Source organism: Saccostrea echinata, unplaced genomic scaffold, assembly GCF_033153115.1.
Source record: "Saccostrea echinata isolate AGI-Se365-2 ecotype Australia unplaced genomic scaffold, CSIRO_AGI_Sech_v1 ptg000012l, whole genome shotgun sequence".
Taxonomy (NCBI): domain Eukaryota; kingdom Metazoa; phylum Mollusca; class Bivalvia; order Ostreida; family Ostreidae; genus Saccostrea; species Saccostrea echinata.
Window position 1 is genome coordinate 8,233,719 of NW_026889761.1, and position 13,754 is coordinate 8,247,472.

Sequence of the window (13,754 nt, forward strand, 5' to 3'; positions counted from 1 at the left end):
GATGCTTACTCCTCCATGGCACATGATCCCACCTCTGATGTTTTTAGAGGTCTGTGTTTGCTCTGATCCAAATTTGTATTGATTTAATGGACTTTTGAGCTTGATTATTGTTCGTTATATTTATATACATATTAAATAAACAACTGCCTATACATTGCATTTATAGAAGATTGCATTTATACCTCCTGGTGTTGTGCTAATGTAGACATGAAAGGATTTGATTGTCTCCTTCACGTCCACAAACTTATTTGTCCAATTCACCATTAACGCAATGCCATCCTTTACAAAATCATCATCTTTCATTGTACTAGTTATCATTTTTTCAGTTATCTACAATATTCCAGAACATCAAATTGAAACATTACAATAGCAACAGAACGAATATCACAAAGCATTTACATATATTTGTCCATGTAGCTTAACATCCCAATAAATCTTAACGTAACTAATTCACCAGCTGAAGTTAGGTCAATTTTAGTCTGTTGATGATTATCATTATCTACCACTACATCCAAAATTGCTTCCTTCACATTAAAATTAATGATCGGTCGAATTCTTCTTGAGTTCTAGATTTGCATTCTTTATTTGTTTAGTATCTTCGTTTTCTCATAAGATCTAAAGTTCTAAATTTGGCACCGTTTATAATCAACATCACTTTGACTACAGAAAAAAGAAACTTGTCTTCAAAGTATTTTTCACATTTTGAACTCTATTACAAATGGTCATGTTTTCATTGTACTCTAAACACTTACGGAACTTCCAAGACCATTTATGACGGCAGGTTTTTGTGTTTCTATGACGACGCCCTTCGACTTGAAGACTGCATACGTGTTTTTGTTATACCAAGCTTTCACAAACACTGAGTAGGAAACACCCTCCTCCAAATAATGACCTTAGGTTAAAACAACAAAAGCAAATGTATTCTAATAATGTCTGAAAAGCGCATTGAAGCTTAGAACTTTGTCTGTATTATATGCCGGCATAATATTATTTATTTCCTACAAACTTCTTGGAGACATTATGCTAGAATATTTCTTTGTTCCGTAGAAAGGATAGAAATAAGGACTGTTTCGACACCTTTATTGTAGGAATATGAATATTTCAATTGTTTCCGGTTGCAAAACATCATATCAAAAGGTTGAATTTATAATGACTTTGATTTACTGAACACTTTCACTAAACTAAACATCATCAAACACATTTACTCTGTATGCAATGGATTCTGTCCACTTTCAATTTTCTATTTACATTTGGCAAATATTGAGTACCTGGATCAGTGGTATAAGTAATAAACTTGTTCTGTCCTGCATCATGCCACACACGATCATGCTGTGGGTCAAATATTCCTACAGGAACGTCATTTAATGTAAAACCAACACTCCACTGGTACCTGATGGATGCATACATATGAACAATAGAGTAACTTAATATGTGGGGAAATGTCTTATACTTCGAACGAAATTTGAATAATATATTTCTGAAATATTTTCAATTGAGAGTTTTAAGATTAGATTGATTACACCCGAAATTGTATCAGAAATGAATTGTTTTGAATGTTTATAGTATCTTCACTCAACTTCCTCATCAACTGATAAGCTTCGTCATAAATTTGCATTTGGAATAAACCTTTTATATGTAATTGTTTTAAATTAAATTTATATTTGCAGATAAGAAGCAACACAAAAGACGCTTTATTAAGTGATTTCATAGTAAAGTTTATAATGATTCTGCTTTGATGCCTGTGCCTCTTCATTTTTTATATTACCGGTGTTATATGTACATTTCAAGTGTACTGAATCCAAGGATACCATTTTCAATAAGTAAGATACTATTCTAGTCAGTACACTTTACAATATGAAAAACTATCATTGCTTAAACTTTTAACTCTATAGATATCAATTTAAATAGCCTCACATGGAAGGTTGACTGCCTTGTCTATGCACTATGGACCATCGACCTTGTAGTACTGTATTACTGGGCGTGAATTTTATATCTGATGCTCCAAATGTCACATCGGTTACTTTAATTAGGTTGTTGACATTTCCTTCAAGATAATTATTGGTCTTTCTTTAAAATTGATCCATAATTTTGCATTTATAAATACAAAAAAAAAAAATAATAATTTATGCAAATAAATACTGAATACGAAAAACAGCTATGACCAATCTTTGAATATTGTGATATTTTCACTTGTCTCTAATTACATTCAAGTAAAGCAATATTACCGATTGTCACGTCATTACAGGAAGAACCATTATTGGGGCAGACTTTGTCTTGAGGAGCGCACACACACTGTCCCTCGCAGTCTTCTGCCTCACATCGCCTCACCAAGGAAAGAAGTCCTTGTGGCAACTTCTTGAATTTGGAATGAACTATAGGACTTGATAGTCCTACCTTGAAATAGGAAGATATGATTTAGTTGTTAATGTATACAGAAGAACTACAAATTTTAATGTATCATCTCATTTTAGTACTTCTGACAAATTAAGTGACCTTTACTTACCTTGTTTACAGCCCAAACACAGATATACAAATAATCATATGTTGATAGTTTCTGGGTGGAAATTCTGTATGCCTGAACCCTTCCTTCGTCGTATTTGTCAACTCCTTTTGTGCTATGATTCACCTTTTTTGGAACACCAGACTCCTATGATTAGAAACATTTACCGATTTTAAATAAATCTATTTACATAACAGCGGCCGGTAACATACTATACTTGACTTGATGTGATCTCTATGTATACAAATACATTGTAGAGTGTTCCAAGGAACGCACGTGTCGCCTGCTTTGTAGCTTCATTAAAGGTGTAAATAAATCTTAGGGTGTTCAACAATTTATTTGCTTCTAGCATTAGGAATTCATCCATTTGCCGTCAAATAAAAAAAAACATCTCATGGTAGAATAAGACTACGACAGAATCTGACAATCAAACCAACCGTCAAATGAATAATGAAAACGAAATTATTACAAATAAATACGTTTATGAAAACGTGTTTCAAACATCTTTACTACAATCTTCAGTCTGTCTTTACTGCAATTGTTAGTCTACAATACTATTATGGAATACCGATCCCGATGTATTTAAATATCAGTTTGTGTGGTAACTGTGCATCATAGGGTTCCAAAGAACTGTCATGAGCTCATAAATATGTATAAATGCTAATATCATAACTCTGCATCTCCAAATTCAAAATACACAAGTTAAATTAAACCGTCCGGAGTATTTTTATGCAAAGCAGGTCAAAGGTCAAGGTTAAGTGGACTGTAACGCCATTCTATGACAAACAGTATATATTCTAAATAGCATAGATTTTCCTCTTAAATATAAAAAAAATATGCTGTATATCGGCACTGTTAACTTTTTTGAAAAGTAGGTCAAAGGTCAAGTTCAAGGGTCAAAAAGTCGGTAGTTATGGTACTTAACAAAAGCCATTTTGACAAGCAATATACATGCAAAATATTAAATCATATCTCGTACAGTTCTCTAGATATAAGGTGTGACAGACGGACAGATGGATCGACAGACAGACAGACACCGAATCAAGCGATCCCTAGGTGTCGCCATGCTCTGCAGGCGACACAGAAGAGAAATAAGAACCAACTTCGGCTCGAATTTACAAGGGTGACCTCAAAAATACTCCATTGTTAGATAAAAATACCTTGCAGCCAATGAAATAACAACTGGAACCATGCTAAAATTATTCATTAATGAAACGATTAAGTGGGGTTATACTACCTCGAAATTTAATTGTGCGAGTCGATGTATTTTAGGTTTTCCATAAACACGAGGCAAAATCCACACATTATATCCAGTTATGAAGTCTTTCCGAAGCTGGTAAACGTAAACAATAAATTCAGACTTCTTTCAACTTTCTTTCTCTTTCATCATTTGCCATTATTACATCCTTCTCTTCGATTTACAGAATTACGGTGAAACCCAAGCCGAGAACAGACGACAATTTGAGTAAAAGCATGCAAGTTAGATGGCGGAAAGTAATTGGTCAAAAATGTTCTAGAAGAAACATGTTTGATCAATTATGTCCAGCGTTATACCTCGGACGACTTAAACTTCCTCAACTTGCGCGACAGGATACCTGGATTGTTTAACATGAAATTAATGCAATAATATTCATACTATAATTAAGATAAGTTACAATAGAATAAAAAAAAATTCTCACAGCGTTCAAGTCGGCTCCCATGTAAGTCGAACCAATGTTAACAAAGTAATGGGTGATATCTGAGTGGGCGTCAGAAAATCCCAACCAGGCAAGGTTTACCGCATATTTCCACCAGGTCATAAATCCAGATACATGGCGACTTAATTCTTCGTCTACAGCATGGTCGGTCTGTATCGCAAACATACCTAGTAGAAACAAAAATTGCAATATTCCAATCAAACTTTGTATTTTTTTACCAATATTGAAAAAAAAATATAGTATACCAATAAACTATAAGAAAAGTTGGTTTTGATTTACCTTGGCTTGGAGGAGTACTATCCACTTGAATTCCAGAGGAAGTGCTTGAAGAACACATTTGAGCTCCATTACAGGATATTAGAGTGACAAAGTATGTAACTCCATCATGCAGCTTAAGCTCACTGAGAACAAAATCACGCGCAATGCCATTTACCTGTGGAAAAGGTCTTCAGATAACTTAGTAAAAATATTTTTATAGAAAATTAACTTGAACACATTTCAACAAATCATCGACTTACTTGGACAGAAGACAAATTAAAGTCTCCACCAATGTGGGATTTCAGTGATAGGTACTGTCTTTCTATGTGTGATTCTGGGTCGTTTACTTTCCACTCAACCTTTACTAGTGATTTGTATATTTGTGTATTTTCAACCAGTGCTGAATCTTTTGTGAATTTGGGACCACTAGTTATAACAGGAGGTGTTTCATCAATTAAAAACCCATTCGATACACCTTCAGCAAATAATCCTGTAACAAGTCATTACTGTTAGTTCTTTTAAAACAAAACCACCATAATGTGTAACAGTGGTTATACATGTATATACATACACATATATACCTTAACAGCGAGCGCAGCGAGCTACAGGAAGCGACAATCGACATTGCGAGCTCTTAAAGTAAGGCCTGGCCAAAGAGAAAATTTTGATTATGCAAATATACGTGTGATTTGTTTTTGCACAGTAACTTCAAGACCCAAAATGCAATGCGAATACATTTCGTTGCTTACTACGTTCTTGCAGTAACAACAAAAATTCACCAAATATTGTTTGTTTGCTGTTTAACGTCCCTTTCAAGAATTTAATTTTCACTCATATAGAGACGACATCACGGGTGGAGGGCTGCAAAGATCTATGCTCGGCATTCATGCCATTGAGCAGTGAGGGATCTTAGTCGTGCCAGCACCTACTGCGACACGAGACCTCGGTTTATACAGTCTCATCCAAAGGATCGGTTTCCACGTCTCGCAGTGGGATTCGAACAGGCGACTTAAGGATCAACTTTTTACCTCGCGACTCTAGACCGAACTCTCTAACAACTGCACCACGCGGGAGCACTAAATAGTAACTCCTTGATTTAATGGATTAAGGCGATAAATTATAAACGTTCTTTGTTAAAATTTGCACTTTTCGGACTTCATTTAGGTAATGCAACTAACATACAAGGTCATGTGACGTCACATTTCTGACGTTCCAAAGGTCTCGTGCAGTTTGAACAGGTCTAGCACAAACTCTTGATTTATAGTTTGATTTATCTAGCCTGAAATAGCTATATAGGTTTATTAAGCTATTCAAAATTGCGTATTAAAAGCTATTTGAACAAATATTGTTTTATAAGAAAAAGACAAAAAGTCGCAAGTATGTGACTATGCCTATTGGACAAATTAAAACATTTCAAACAATAGATAGTTTAAATAAACATTGCTGCTTTTGAACACTTTTAAGCAAAAGATGTATTTTCATTGTTTGGATACACTGAAGACCCCTTTGTGTTCAGTGAGGCATGGATAAGTATGATTACTTCACATTGTGTTGAATTATTACCAATCAATTAACTTGTTGACCAGAATTGACCAGCTTTACAAATTCATTCAAATTCATTCAAAAAGTAACTATGTAGTCACATATCAATTGCTTTTTAATTATAGCCCCATACTTTTAGAACTTTGAGTGCAAAGTCTATTGAGGAGACCAGACTTGATGAATATTTTTTCATGCATTGTTTTCAGAAGAATACAAAGTTAGAAACTATCACTGCACCAAAGACCATGCTGAAAAATGCACATTTACGAAAAAAGTATTACAAAAAAAGCTAAACCAAGCTATTTCGAATAGTTTAATAAAGCTGTATAGCTATTTCAAGCTACAGCTAAATCAAGAGATTGTGCCGGACCTGTTGAAGAGGAGGATCTAAGGTAAAACTGAATAAGTATTACACATCTGCGCTCGCCTAACAGTCGCACCGTCAATATCTTAGCTTAACTTTTTTTAAAATTTCATCAAAATACGCAAGCATGTACCTGCTTTATTATATGCGCGAACAGTTACATAAATACGCTTTGATAATGGTAGTTCCTGTGAAAAGTTATACGCAGTTGCCTCTTCAACCAAATGAACTTCTTTTTCCTTAAGAATATCGTTTCCCCCCGGCGTGGTCCCTGCCCACCAAACATAATGAGATATTCCAGACTGTGGGTCTGTGAAACCATACCACTTGGCACCAATCCAATTTCTGTTATCGGTGAAAGTATTTATTGAATATACATAGTATGTTCAATCATTATAAAAATTAATACAATCTTAAAAGTAAACTGTTGAAGTAGATTGCAAATCTGTTAAACTTGAATCAAAAAGGTAAGAATATAAACTTTGTGAAGGAAAATTTCGTGAGTTTGAAAATAAAAGAGAAGCAAACCTTAGAGTTAACGCACTATTGGCCCTTTTTTAAGAACGAACAGAGTAACTGGTTTATAAAAATGAATTTGCAAATCACACTGTTATTAAATACTGGTATGTTTTATAAACAAAACCTTAGTTCAAGTTTTCTTTAACTTAAACAGAAGAATAATTTTTGGGGTTTGATTATTCTAATTATAAATTTGCAATCTTAATTAATCACCTAATTGACTGGTGTACTATGTCGTTTGAGGAAGTTCCATCTGTAACCATGCCCACATTTGGAGGACTATTGTCCATGATGACGCCGTCAGAGAAAGCTGTCGTACAAAATTCTGCAGTGTTACAGGCTGTTACAGATGTGTAGTAGGTTATTCCTGACCCAAAATGGACATAATCTACCGTCATTTCTGAAATTATATCAAAAAAAGGTATTATGTATTTGTTTTCTTCTATTAAATTTCTTTTCTATCAGAAAATATTACAAAGATAAACTTTTTTTTTTATTTTTCACCTGTACATAGATAGTCTCAAGAATTATCTATAAAACATAAATGTCTTTGAAACGTTAAGAAACATGTATATTCATACATAGATTTTGTCTAACCCTTTCACGATCAGTAGATCATCTATAATAAAAATTTTCGAACCTTTCAAAAGACCAACACTTTGACGTCCAATAACATCATCACAGCGACTACATGTTCCTACGGTAATGAAGATTTCTTTAATTGAAGAATGAGGGTCATGGAATCCTTCCCAGTAAATCTTTAATTTGGACATATCAGTTTGGTAATCAATGTCCACTTTATTTTTTCCTGAAGGTGAAAGTTCAAATACGTAACCTTCAACAGGAGGTGAAAGGTCTACTATGTAGGCCCAGGACGTCGCTAGTGACACCAGGCGGGCTTTATTGAGGGCCTGAGTAAATAGATAATGCTTTGTAGAATTACATAGAGCATCAAATGTATACATGATTACTTCGAACTTAGATATACCTTGATATTCATATAATATGCGTGCCCTTCCTTGATATCAAGTCTGTGATTTTTATCATTAATTCCACATTCGGAATCCTCACGGATGTAATCCATTACGTCAGAATACCCGGGCTGGGAACCAATAGACCACATGTAGAAATCTATCTCACTCTCCGGGTCACTAAATACATTCTTCCAACTGATCGATAAAGAAAATAGAAAATAAATATTTTTTTTCTTTATCTTGCTCAACTTTTCTTCGGGCTGCATAAAATTTAATATATACTAAATTAGATTTAGAATGCTTCTTTATTTTCAAAACCATTCTTTACATAGGAAGAGCATTGGAAATACATGTGTTTAATTAATATTTTTTCTAGAAATTTTTTTTACTAAAACAATATACAAATATCAACAGAACTCACTAGATCAGTTAGTATATCCTTCCGACTGATTTATATACATTTATGAATTGTTAAAATGTAATTTTGCATTGCATTCATTTTTAAAAGGTTGAGAATATTTTACTTATCAGCAGAAAGAAGGGGTATGAACATCTCTATCTCTATAGCTTTTTAAGTGATATATATGATTACCATGCTTCAATTTCCGAGACCGATGTTATGTGACGTCCGGTTATAGTAATAGGATTGTCAGATTTTAATGGAGGACTGGTATCAACAGTTATTGGTGATGAAGTTTGAACGGTTGTTCTATCAGCAAAATCGGTTGCTGAAAATGTAAAAACACACAGATACCACACAATCAAAACAACTATATTATTCTTTGATTAACATGATTAAACTAGTATCTTAACTACATATCTCAGCATAACATTGTAAATTTTGGACTTTCATCACGAGGGAGCAGCAGTCACCGTTTAAGTTGAGCGTGAATTTTAATTTAATTTTCGTTCATGCCGTTGCACTTGTTCGGTGTTCAAGGTTTGTGACGTCAAAATAAAATCAATAATTTAATGTTTTGATATCCTCGTCCTTGTTATGTTGTTTTGAATGCCGAATCTTTCAATACACTTTATATAGAAAATGTAAATATAACCTTTTATTGTAGCATAGTACTTGTGACCACTTTGTAAGGTAAGACCATGTACGGCTTTATGATTGACAACTCCAACATCTGTGAATGCAACAACGTCATTCCCACCAACAGAGGTACCTATACAAATAGATGAATGTTATTCGTGTACAGTCTGACAATAGAAGTTTTATGACATTTAATTTTTGATTTTTCAGTGAAAAAAAAACCAAGTACCAATTCCCAGCTGGTAAGCCTGCACTCCAAATGCATGAGAAATGGTCTGAAATTCTTCAACATCCTTAAATGAATCCCATGTTATATACAAGTCCGTTGTAGATGTCTGTAATATCGGGATAAAAAAACTAATGAGAAGCAACTTTCTAAGATGACAGACATGGCACAAAAAGAATTTCAATTGTTTAGTATTTCCGAATTCTTTGCGCTACAAATCAATTGGTGTCAAAGGGGATGATTATCTGCAACGTATATGACTTCATTGTTTTGAATTTTAACAAAGTTTCTAAATTTCATATAAAATGTCCTTTTAGATATGAAAGATATATTAGATCAAGTTCTTAAATTATCTGTTTTCATGCGAGATTTCCTCACTCAATATTCGAACACTCATCCATTTTATCATGAACAATTATAAATATTTAATATCTTTAACAAATATTGTATTGTTTTCTTCAAACCTGGTATTGCTGTCCTTGTTTGCCAATCCAAACATTCCCCACTGATGGAGGAGTGAGATCAACAACAACTCCGTCACTGCATTCATTAATTTCCGGTAGAACTTGAGTCCATTTTTCATGTTGTATTTCAGTATATTCCGTATGAATACATACGATGTATCGTTGACCATGCTCAAGTTCACCATCACCAAACTTTACGTTGATGAATTCGTGCTCTAATAAAATAGTAGTGACATAAATGTAGATGGTATTAGAGTTTTCAAGACTTTGAACATCTGAGTATTTATTCAGTAATTTAATAATGCTTTGCATCAAGAAAATAAATAAAATGTAGACAATTGTAAAACATTAGCAATTGTATTCGCAGTTTCTAAGTAAATGATGAATTTATATTTCTTTACTATAATCAAGTTTTCAGTTAATAAGAATTGTAATAATCTAACCCGTGGTGGCACATTTGATAGAGTTCGGATGACTGCAGGGATCACTGAGTAATAGAGAAGTGGACGGCAGATAGTAACTAGTGACATCGATATTCCGGGCTTTGATTACTGCCACCGTGTAAGAATTATATCGCAGAGTAGGCCACACAGCTGAAATGTAATTCTTATTTGGAGTATAGTCTCTGTCTACATATGGCCATCTAGCGTTTGTCTGTAGTAGAATTGCCTCTCCATAGCCATCTGAATGTGTTAAAAAACTTACATAATAACAAAAAATGAAAATAATAATTCGTTAGAAGTATGCTTGAATACAGATATAAACTTGTCAAGACATAAAAATATATAAATTATCCGAACGCATATTAAACTTTTAGGCAGTGAGTTGACTTTCATCTTAAGTTGGATTTTGACAGAGATTATATAACGAAAATACAAAGCATAATGAATTTAGCTGAGAGATTATGATGATTTTACTTTTAAAAAAGGAAGACAAACCTCTGCCAGCCTCTTGAGCTCCAACAGCGTCAATTACGATGTTTGGTTTGATGTTTCGTGGATCAAACGCGCTACAGTCCTTAATATCGGCGGAAACTGTTGAGTAAAGTCCCGCTTTGTTGTATCCTCGCACTGTTAATCTTCGACATTTCGAAAAGTCCACATTTCCTGTTAGTGGAATCGTGAATTCCATCTACAACATATCATAAAAGTATTTTTTAGAGTCTATGAATAGTCCATTGCTATCAAAATATAAATTCATGGAGCTAAAGAAAATCAAAAAATATGTATCCAATTTTTGTAATGCCCTTTTCAAAGATTCCAGAAAATCTGCTGTCTTGGTATTTTTAGGGACAATCTTAAAATACAGGCTTCAATTTTGCACTTTGAAGCACATTATAAAAATTTAATACTACTTCTTCCCTAAATTGTAAATTGTATTTTTTAGGAAACACTCAATTCTACCGAGGTTTTTAAATCTCAAAACTTACGACATTTTTATATTTTATACAATATGAAAAATATTATAGTTACTATGCAATAAGGATTCATACTGAAATAACAAAATATGTCTATAAGCTTCAAAGTCCACATGTTTAAAATTTCAAAAGTATAAATTTTGTACTTTGTCCTGCATAACAACTTATAACCCCTTTTAAAGAGTTTAAGTTTATTATAACCGTAAAAACACATTATCCTATCAATTGAAAAAAATAAAATCATTTTCTTAAAAGAATTCCTTTTTTTTATCTCTGTTGTCTAAACGCTCCAAAATGTGATAAATAATTTTAAAAAATTATTTAGAATTATAAATGTGCTGTTTTTAACGATTCTGTGCTGAATTTTGTGCAATTGAAACCCAAGTCAGCTACTTAAAATGTTAATTTGATTGGTCAGATATTTTGTTTTATTCTCTCTCTCTCTCTCTCTCTCTCTCTCTCTCTCTCTCTCTCTCTCTCTGATTTGAAAAAAGTATTCACTTTATACTGTTCAGGTATGACTTCGAAATTCTTAAGTTCATGCCATGGAGTGTGCAGTCTCCCGATGTCGGATTGGTCCGTTATGGCCCATTCATACCTGTTTATAACGCCATACTTTTCAGTTGGTATTTGTATGTCTGGATCTTCAAACATATCCATCACAACATCCAGCTTAAATAGAAGGATACCGGTTTTAAGATTGCAATTTCATATAACATAGTAAGATTATATTCGTAATACTTGGAAAGCAAAAGCCAAGGATTACCTTTTCAGTTGCAGATGAATTTTCATGAGCAACTTTCATGCCACCTGCTATGGGCGGGTTGGCTAGAATCATGATGCCATTGCTGTTTATCGGCAAGAAACAAATTTCTCTGGCACATGGTTTTAAGACAAAGCGATACAATTTCCCGGGATCTAACAATAGCCCGTTCACATGGACTTCCTGGTGACCGTGACTGGATTTGAAGTTTTGGAAGACACTCCAATCATCTATATAATATTTCATTTGTCATTGAGAGCTTATAGTGGAATTCATTTATTATCTTATTGATATTTTAAACCTATAGGTTAAACTGGTGAATGGTTGATCATGCAATATTTTAATCAGATAGTTTTAAGGCCTAATTTCCCTCCCTTCTAAATTTCATCAAAATAAATTTTCTAGAGAAAAAGTATACCACTAATAAAAATACACTTTGTATATGGTATACTGTAAATTATACAATCTTTTTATTTCTTATGAGAAAATAAAAATATTTTAATTTGTAAGGTTTAAGTTGGAAAACTATAAATAACTATCAAATAAATTAGCAAAAGAAAATACAACTCAATGTTAGAAACATGTTAACTTTTTTGCCAAAATTTCAAATTTTAAAATAGCCTTATAGGAATATTAATTACAGTTAATTCAAGAAAATGGCTAAGAAAATATCACCTGATGTAACTAATTTTCGAAAATTTATGGAATTAATTTCTTCGAAAATTATCTTTCTTATCAGAGGGACATTAGACCTTAAGTCAAATGACACAATGATATGAATAATGTAAAACTTTTGCTTATGATATACCTCCATATAGTGATCTTTCTTCGATGGAATAGTACATATCTGGGGTGAAGGGTAGCGTTTCCTCTGATATTTTCCAATATGCATTTAAAGTGTCCGTTGAAGACTGGAAATCGGTTTTGTTTGAGCAATTTGTGATAATATCCTGATAAAATTAACAATAAAGAACACACAATAAACAATCAGCATGTTTATTAGTCAAAGCTAAGAATTAAAACAAAATAAAGATCTCTACTAATAAAAGATCTAGCGGCAGTAAGAACTTACATCTAAAAGGTAAATAACTTACCCAGTCGTGGTGAATCACACTTTTTGTTGTGTTTTCGTCTAGAATAGTTAAAGCATTAAAAGCAGGATTTCACTCCCGATGTTTATTGTGTTTCCACACATCGTTACAAAGCAAAAAAATATTTATGACAAAACTTCTAACATCATAAATTCCTTGAAAAAGAAAAACTTTAAGGATTCTGCATACCTGGTTCAATGCATGGTTCTCCGTCAAAAACTGAAATACCAGCTAAACTTGCATTTTCTTTCAAAACCGTTATCCCATCTGAGATCACCTGAACGCTTCCAGCTGACGTTATAGCAGTAATGGTAACGTAGTAGGTCTATAAAATAAGTATAACATTGGATATTACATATATGCCAAGATTTTTTTTAAATAAGATATTCAACCTAACAAAAAAATGCTATAGTAATCTATATTTATTATAGTATCAAAGTAAAAACTTTGAAACTTTGATTTACTATTCTATCGTAAATCAAAGTAAAAACTTTGAAACTTTGATTTTGATTTACTTTAGTGAAAACTTTAAAACTTTCATTTACTAAATTTTGATTAACTATAGTAAAATCTTAGCAACAATAGCAAACTATAGTTTACTATAGTATTTTTTTGTTAGGGCCAAACACTTTATTGAAAGAATTCAAGTTCCTGATCATATTATTTTTACCTTGAAAAATGTCAAAGAAAGTCCATGCTCTATATGAAAAATATTTTTCCCGACATCTCTTTGTGGAACAACGTCTGCAGCGCCAGGTGATGTTCCAGCTCGAAATGTGTATGTTACATCAAGGTATGCATGAGAAAATCCTGTCCATCTTGCAGAAAGGCTATTCTTAGAGGTCGTATAATCAATATCTTCTACGTCCTGATTTTGTGTCATCAAAAATAGAAAAATAC

At 33.0% G+C, this 13,754-nt stretch overlaps 1 protein-coding gene across 1 annotated transcript in view; it reads right to left on the reverse strand.

The window, feature by feature from the left end:
* LOC133184958 (uncharacterized) overlaps positions 1 to 13,754 on the reverse strand; it is a 40,996-nt gene that overhangs the window by 6,465 nt on the left and 20,777 nt on the right. Inside the window, exons 19-43 of the mRNA XM_061320023.1 lie at positions 13,525 to 13,722; positions 13,044 to 13,179; positions 12,858 to 12,895; positions 12,572 to 12,713; positions 11,767 to 11,993; positions 11,502 to 11,672; positions 10,522 to 10,714; positions 10,027 to 10,266; positions 9,584 to 9,798; positions 9,123 to 9,228; positions 8,910 to 9,026; positions 8,447 to 8,582; positions 7,869 to 8,049; positions 7,521 to 7,791; positions 7,094 to 7,280; positions 6,495 to 6,706; positions 4,716 to 4,945; positions 4,477 to 4,630; positions 4,180 to 4,364; positions 2,504 to 2,647; positions 2,226 to 2,394; positions 1,915 to 2,044; positions 1,269 to 1,390; positions 753 to 892; positions 183 to 330 (exon numbers count right to left, since the gene is read on the reverse strand). Coding sequence (XP_061176007.1) covers positions 183 to 330; positions 753 to 892; positions 1,269 to 1,390; positions 1,915 to 2,044; positions 2,226 to 2,394; positions 2,504 to 2,647; positions 4,180 to 4,364; positions 4,477 to 4,630; positions 4,716 to 4,945; positions 6,495 to 6,706; positions 7,094 to 7,280; positions 7,521 to 7,791; positions 7,869 to 8,049; positions 8,447 to 8,582; positions 8,910 to 9,026; positions 9,123 to 9,228; positions 9,584 to 9,798; positions 10,027 to 10,266; positions 10,522 to 10,714; positions 11,502 to 11,672; positions 11,767 to 11,993; positions 12,572 to 12,713; positions 12,858 to 12,895; positions 13,044 to 13,179; positions 13,525 to 13,722 — 4,192 coding nt within the window. The remainder of the gene's footprint in view (positions 1 to 182; positions 331 to 752; positions 893 to 1,268; positions 1,391 to 1,914; positions 2,045 to 2,225; positions 2,395 to 2,503; positions 2,648 to 4,179; positions 4,365 to 4,476; positions 4,631 to 4,715; positions 4,946 to 6,494; positions 6,707 to 7,093; positions 7,281 to 7,520; positions 7,792 to 7,868; positions 8,050 to 8,446; positions 8,583 to 8,909; positions 9,027 to 9,122; positions 9,229 to 9,583; positions 9,799 to 10,026; positions 10,267 to 10,521; positions 10,715 to 11,501; positions 11,673 to 11,766; positions 11,994 to 12,571; positions 12,714 to 12,857; positions 12,896 to 13,043; positions 13,180 to 13,524; positions 13,723 to 13,754) is intronic.